Source organism: Bison bison, unplaced genomic scaffold (genome assembly GCF_000754665.1).
Source record: "Bison bison bison isolate TAMUID 2011002044 unplaced genomic scaffold, Bison_UMD1.0 scf7180017864375, whole genome shotgun sequence".
NCBI lineage: Eukaryota > Metazoa > Chordata > Mammalia > Artiodactyla > Bovidae > Bison > Bison bison.
In genome coordinates, this window is record NW_011494947.1 from 1,914,025 (window position 1) to 1,921,282 (window position 7,258).

A 7,258-nucleotide genomic window follows, 5' to 3' on the forward strand; every position below is an offset into this window, starting at 1 on the left:
TACTCTCCTCTTTCACTTTCATCAAGAGGCTCTTTAGTTCTTCACTTTCTGCCATAAGGGTGGTGTCATCTGCATATCTGAGGTTGTTGATATTTCTCCCGGCAATCTTGATCCCAGCTTTTGTTTCTTCCAGCCCAGCGTTTCTCATGATGTGCTCTGCATATAAGTTAAATAAGCAGGGTGACAATATACAGCCTTGACGTCCTCCTTTTCCTCTTTGGAACCAGTCTGTGTTCCATGTCCAATTCTAACTGTTGCTTCCTAACCTGCATCAGTACCTAGTAGTGAATATTTAATTCTGGAATATTGACTAGTCTGATTTTATCTGTGACATAGAATGCTGCAGTGACCATTCTTTGTGGCTTAATTTTTTTACATATCCATGTTATTTTCCTTGGGTTAAATTGTTATAAAATATATGCAGATATTTAAGGCTTTTGATGTGAACTGACAAGTAGTCATCTTTTAGAAAGACTCCCCAAATCATTTCTTCCCTCTATCATGGAAGTCTGGAAGTTTCTGCTTTTATTACCATCGGAACTGGAGAACTTCTAATGATTATTGACCATTGGTTTTTACATTTGTAAATTTCTTTGGTATTTTTTTTGGTGTGTTCACCTTTTTTCTAGTTTTTGTGTTTTTTCAAAGAATGCTTGTTCCATGAAGGAAATGAATACCATGAAGGGTATTAACTCTTTGCCTTCGCATACTTGTTGCGGTTGCTGGGTAATGCGTTTTTAGTTGGAGAAGCTTTGCAGTCTGATCTAGGGGCACACTGCCATGTTGCCCCACTTTCTTCCATTGCTGCCTCCTCTGTAATTTTAGAAATAGTTGTTCATGATGAAAGCCTGAACTTCTCCTGAGACACAAGAAGGTCCTGCCCAGGAGTGCATCAACAGGAGAATGGATGAAGGAATTGGTTTATCCATACACTGGAATATAACTCGGCAACAGAAGGATCACACACAGACACGGCCATTTACACTGAGCAAAAGAAGACGGGCGAATAGAGACAGAGAGTGGGTTGGTGGCTGTGAGGGGCCCCGAAAAGTGCAGAGTTTCTTTGGAAGTAATGACGAGCCCCGAGGTTGATTGTGCTGATGGTGCCCAACACTGTGGACAGACTAAAACCCACTGGATTGCACGCTTTAAATGGCTGGATTTTATGGCATAAAGCTGTTCAGAAAAAGGTAGACGCAAAAGTACATATTGTGCGGTTCCACTTACATCAAGTTTTAGGCAGAAGTGATCCAAGAAACAGAAGTGAGAAAGTAGTCAGTTGAGGTGGGGCAGATGGACTAGAGAGAATGGTGGAAACATTTTGTTGTTGTTGTTGTTTTTTTTTTTTTTAATTATTTATTTGGCTGTGTTGGGTCTTAATTGTGGCATGTGGAATCCAGTTCCCTGACCAGGGATCGGACCCTGGTCCCCTGCATTGGGAGCACAGAGTCTTAGCCACTAGACCACCAGGGAAGTCTCTCATTCTGTATTTTTTGAGTGGGTCTTATATGGAATATGCAGCCATAAAGGTCATCAAAGTCAGGGGAAATGCATTCTCATTGAAAGAAAACCAAGTAAACCCTAATTGCCTTTTTTTTTTCTCCTATTAAAAAAACTTATTTTCTGAAGTCATTTCTCTGATAGGTGATAAGCCCTGAACTTTCTGTCAGGTGACAAAGATCCCCACTCATCATCTCTAGGTACCCACAGATGCTGCACCCACAGATAGCTCACTCTGGGAAACCACCTTACCCCAGACCACAAGCTTAATCGTTAGTAGGCAGCATCCTGGCTTCAGAGAATTCAGAGCAGGTCTTCTCCACAAACCAACTGGGAGTCACTGCCAGGAGTTTGTGTGATGAATTTAGTCATTCTGAGACAGTGGGCTGGTCGTTTCCCCCTTCCAAGAGGAAGTGTCTTTATGCATGCGAAACTTCTCTGCGCGCTGTGGAGGTGTTTTGGGCGGGTAGGACATGTTTTGGGAAGTCATGAAGATTACCTGAGTCAAACAATACTCGCCCATAGGGTGAGTGGGGACTCTGGGCGGTGGAGGGCAGACAGCTGGCCCACCTTGTCAGGACATTCAGCGTAGGAGCTCTCCTCGTGTCTCACCTCGTTTCTCTTGTGTGGGGGTAGGAGCTGGTCAGACTCACCATCGAGAAGCAGGGGCATCCGTCTCCAACAAGCCCTGTGAAACCCAGCTCCCCAGCCTGCAAACCTGACAGGTGAGTGCTGACTAAGCCCTCCAGGGGTTGCGGTCTCGGTCGGTGGACACTTGAGAAAGAAGGGAGCCCCCGCCAGGCAGACCGTGTCCTGTGAGGCCCGTGGTCCCTTTTCAGTGACCTCTGGGTAAGAGCCCAGATTACCATGAAGTGTGTGTAGCTCACACCTATCTTGAATGATTGCCTGGTCTCAACATGGTCTTCTCCCAGGACACCATGTGATGTGCAGAGTGACCCTACCTACACTCTTCTTGACCTGCTTCCTCCCATGATGAGAAACAACTTTGACAGATTGGGTTTTTAGGGGTTTGGCTTGAGAGCATTACTGAGGGTGATGTGGACAGTTTAAGGCCTTGCAATAATTTCTACTCGCAGCCCCTAGTGAAAATAATAACACCTTCATTTGGGGGCATTTTCGAGCATCGCGCAGTCCAGAGATCCCTCTCACAGATAAGGAGACAAAGGTGCAGACTCAGGGGCCGTGGCCAAGCTTCCGTGGGTGATCGAACTGGACTTGAAACCCCATCTCTGCCATGGAGCCCAGGGCATAGTGTCAGCTCTGTGTCCTGGGCCCCTTGGACACTTCCCTGCCCTGGTCACATCCTGACACTCTCAGGGTCTGTGCTTGCCCTGGGGCCTTCTGTAACCCCGAGTTCTCCTCAACCCTCCAGCCAGTCTGAGCTCCCCCTGACGGATCGAGAGATGGAGATACTAAACAAGACGACCAGCCTGTCACAGTCAACCGAGGGGCTCCAAGACTCTATGGACGAAGAGGTTGCACCCCCCAAGCCCCCCTTACCTGGCATTAGGGTGGTTGATAACAGGTACTTTCTATTTTTCTAGCTCTCTCATCTATTTCTGTTGTAATCTCACAAACGGATGGTGCCAGCCAAAAAGAAGATGGTGCCATTAGGGGAAGAACTTGCTCTTCAGGCACACTGGTGGTTTGACCTTCCTCAGGACGCTGTCTCCAGAGGACAAGAGTCCGGCCCAGTGCCGGCCCCTCGCCCTCCCCTGCCCCCTCGCCCTGAGAACTCCCAGCCGCTGCCTTTTAGCCCTAGCCAAGCAGAACCTGGTACCATTTGTCATGAAAGGAAAAAGCAGGGACTTTCAGATGCTAGGCTTTCGGCAGAAGGGGAGTGGGGTGGAAGTCGAAAGGGTGGAAAGTAGGATCCGTGTCTAATAATGTAAGAACCTCACGCCCCCACCCTACCGCCTGTATAAAAGCTTTTGCTCAGCTTGTCTGGTTTGACGGCTCCTTGCTCTGTTTCAGTCCTCCACCAGCACTGCCCCCGAAGAAGAGACAGTCGGCTCCGTCCCCCACGCGTGTGGCCGTTGTGGCCCCCATGAGTCGAGCCACCAGTGGCTCCAGTTTGCCTGTTGGAATTAATAGGCAGGTAATTACTCCCATCCAGAAAGGCAGAGGTCAACTTCGGGTCTGGTGCATTGGTTCCTAAAACTGAAAGAAGCCCAGTGGTCTTAAGTCCCTGTCTTTGGTCACAGGGAGGAGCTCTCTCCCTGGGCAGCCCCCGTTCCTGAGTGGTCCTTCCCTCTGCAGGCCGTGGTGGGGTTCCCTCCCAGGGTGAGGAGACAGGGCCCAGCCCAGGGCCTCCCTTGGTCAGAATGCTCCGAGCGCCTGTAGAGGCCTTTTCTCAGAGGCGCCGCGTGCGTGGTGTTTACTGCCTGCAGCCAGTTTCTGCACGTCCCACTATTTCCTTCGCTAAGTACATGCACCTGCTCCCTCCCCTGGGCTCAGCCGCCACCCCCCAGCAGTGACTTGGGCCTGTTCTCACTTTGCACACGAGGACTTTGACGTGGACTGTTACGCACAGAGACGGCTGTCGGGAGGCAGCCACTCGTACAGCGGTGAGTCTCCCCGCCTCTCCCCCTGCAGCAGCATAGGCAAGCTCAGCAAGTCAGACGAGCAGCTGTCCTCTCTGGACAGGGACAGCGGGCAGTGCTCCCGGAACACAAGCTGTGAAACACTAGGTGAGCCACAGGCATGCATGTCACCACCGCCAGCTTCGCGCGTCCCGGTGGCTCCTGTGAGGTCAACAGCGAGGCCAGTCACTGGCTCTGTCGACCTTAAGTCCATCAGGATCTGAGCCATGGTGTCCTCTTCTGCAGAATGAGGATACTAGAGTCTGTCTCCAAAGGGGGTTGAAAGTTTATTGCAGTAACACTGTGAGACCACAGAGACATGGCAGTGGTCACTGTTATTACAGTTGGTCCGCCAGTGTGTCTCTAGACTCCCTTTGCCCAAGGAGAGCCCACATGCTAAGAACTGTAAATGGAGGGGAGGGCCCCAGGCAGCTTCTGACAGAGGACGAAGGCGAGTGAGCAGCTAGCGCTGACCTCGGGTGGTGGGGCCAGAGGAGGGTCTGCGGCAGCTTGGCAGAAGGCGTACAGGGCACTGAACTGTTCATGTCCTGTGAGCTAGACATTTCACTTCTGAGAGTTTTCATCTTAGGAACACAGTCCGAGGTTTATAGGAGGATTTCCATGTAGAGACTTTAATCTCAGCATCATGAAGAGCCCTGGTAGACTAGGAACAACCTGACCACTCAGTGTAGGAAATCAGCAGACTCGTGACATGCCCCCTTGGAGGAATAGTATGCAGCTGTGCTAAAAACCAGTCCTGAGTTAACGACCAGTGGATCAAGCCAAGACTGCTTATATGGTGTTTTCTTAGAGTTCAAAAAACAGAATCCAGGGGGAAAAAACTTTGCAGGTAATACATCTAGTGGTCAGCAGAGATTATAGTTAGGTTATGGGACTGTGGGTGATTTTTGTTTTAGGCATAGTGTTTTTGGCCATGTTTTCTACAGTGGCCATGCGTGTTTTTCTCTTTTAGGTAAAACTTTTAAAAATCTGGGAAAGTGTGAAGAATAGGCTACGTACCAGTCATACTCCCATCCGGTTTTACTTTTATAAGCAGTAGAAAAGCTTATCCTATAAAGTAAAGCGGGAGTCTTTGTGGATGAGACGGGGACGTGTCCCCTGAGCAGGACAGGTCAGGGAAGAGGAGGGGGTCTTTCCTTCCTGTGGGGTCCGGGGGCTCACCGTGTGCTTCCCCTGTTGTGTGGATGCAGATCATTACGATCCTGACTACGAGTTCCTTCAGCAAGACCTCTCCAACGCAGACCAGATACCTCAGCAAGTGGCCTGTAACCTCAGCCCGCTGCCAGAGTCCTTGGGGGAGTCTGGGTCTCCCTTTCTTGGCCATCCTCTCCAGTTGCCTCTGGGCAGCTGTCCCCAGCCAGATGGGTCCTCAGCCCCGGGGCAGCAGACGGACGTGCCGCCAGCCCTGCCCGAGAAGAAGCGCAGGAGTGCAGCCTCCCAGACCTTGGACAGCTCTGGCTGCCGGGCGTCCTACGAGCGACACCCCTCACAGTACGACAACATCTCCGAGGATGACCTGCAGAACCCAGCCTCCGTCCAGTCCGTCCCCTTCACGCCCTTTGCTGCTATTCTTCCCTTTCAGCAAGGAGGTTCCTCAGCCTCTGTCGACTTCATGGGTGATTTCACTGTTTCTGAATCAACGGGTGACCCAGAAAAACCGCCACCTCTCCCCGAGAAGAAAAACAAACACAGTAAGCTTTTGTTACGCTATTATGGGGTCATGCCTTTTGTGCCCTAAAGCGGTGTTGCGTTTATTGAAACGGTAGATCAGAGTCAAACCAGTGGCCTCATTGTTTCTGAAAGGCAGACCCACACGTACAGGGACACTTCGGGAGCCTTGTGTTGTCAGTCCTGGGGGTTGTTCTTAAAAGCCTGGTGAGCTGACCTCTCCTCATGGTCTCAGCAGAACCTCAGGCCTGGTCTCCACAGAGTGTTTGGCTTCTCGTATGGCAGTCAGCTGACCTGGCCTGAACATGTGGTGACCAAGAAAAACAGGGACCGCAGCCTCAGGGCAGCGTCACAGCAGCATCGGAGCAAAGCAGGGCAGACCCCCCCCCAGGCCTCTCTCAGGCTCCTGGCAGTGCATGGGAGCCGTTAGAGAGAAGCCCCTGGTCCCACTCTGTCTTCTGCTCACAGACCCTGAAGTACCATGCGATGACTCGAGTCTGGGGTTGCTGCTTGGACCAGAGGCTCTGATACCTGATGTGATCAGGGCCTGGGGGTAGAGCTGAACTTAGGGGGTTTTGTATTCTGAGTGTTTCCCAAGTGTGAGTTGGCCATCCAGTTCCCAAGGAGCATTGTGTGGAATTTGCTTTTCTGTTCGCTCCCCGACTGCTGCACGTGGCCCGGGTCTCTGCCCACCTTCTCCCCACGTCACCTGCAGGGTTCTGCCTTGTTTTCCATGGGCAGACTGGCTGCCACCGTCTCTCTGTGTGCAGCCACGTCAGCCCACCACCCAGGATGCCCTGGCCTTGGTGGGAGCGTCTGGCAGGAGACTGCTGTGACCTGGGTGTGGAACCCACGCTCCAACCCCAGACAAGTGTGTGTGCTCGGCCCGTGCCCAGAAGGGTGCCCGCCTAGTGACCGCCCTGGATGCCCCCTGCTTGGGTAGTGGCCTCAGTGTGAAGGGAGAGCTAGCTCCATGGGGCTGAGGGTATCATTCCCGTCTGTCATGGAAGTTCCCTCACAGGAAGCCAGGGCGTGGAGGGAGCTGCAGACAGAGGCTCCAGGGGCATTTCCTTCTGCGCCTCTCCAGCTAGCCTGAAAGTCTGACTGGTTTAGCTCTCCAGTTAAGGCAACTTTCTGGTCATTTGAAAGCACAGAAGACAGCCCTGCAAACTTGTCATTGCCATGGTCTTAATGTTGGAACCCAGGGTGCTTGTGGCGCTGAGCTGTGACCAAGGGGGACACACCCGCTCCAGACTGACGGCTGTGTACCCTGTGCCCTCACCCCAGGGCCCGGGGCTTCTCAGCCTCGGAGCTGGTGTCCTTTCCTCTCTGGCCCCATCACCCCTTTGCTCCCTCCTGGGGCATGCACAGTCACACTGAGGAGGCCAGTACTTATTCCTGACGAAAGCACCTTACCCGCCGAGCACACGTGTGTACAGAGGCCGCTGACACCCCAGAGCTCCCGC

At 52.0% G+C, this 7,258-nt stretch overlaps 1 protein-coding gene across 1 annotated transcript in view; it reads left to right on the forward strand.

The window, feature by feature from the left end:
• The window catches only part of RAPGEF1 (Rap guanine nucleotide exchange factor (GEF) 1), a 114,719-nt gene that overhangs the window by 70,676 nt on the left and 36,785 nt on the right, over positions 1-7,258 (forward strand). The window contains 5 exon segments of the mRNA XM_010856942.1: positions 2,137-2,225; positions 2,894-3,046; positions 3,496-3,619; positions 4,028-4,211; positions 5,315-5,815. Coding sequence (XP_010855244.1) covers positions 2,137-2,225; positions 2,894-3,046; positions 3,496-3,619; positions 4,028-4,211; positions 5,315-5,815 — 1,051 coding nt within the window.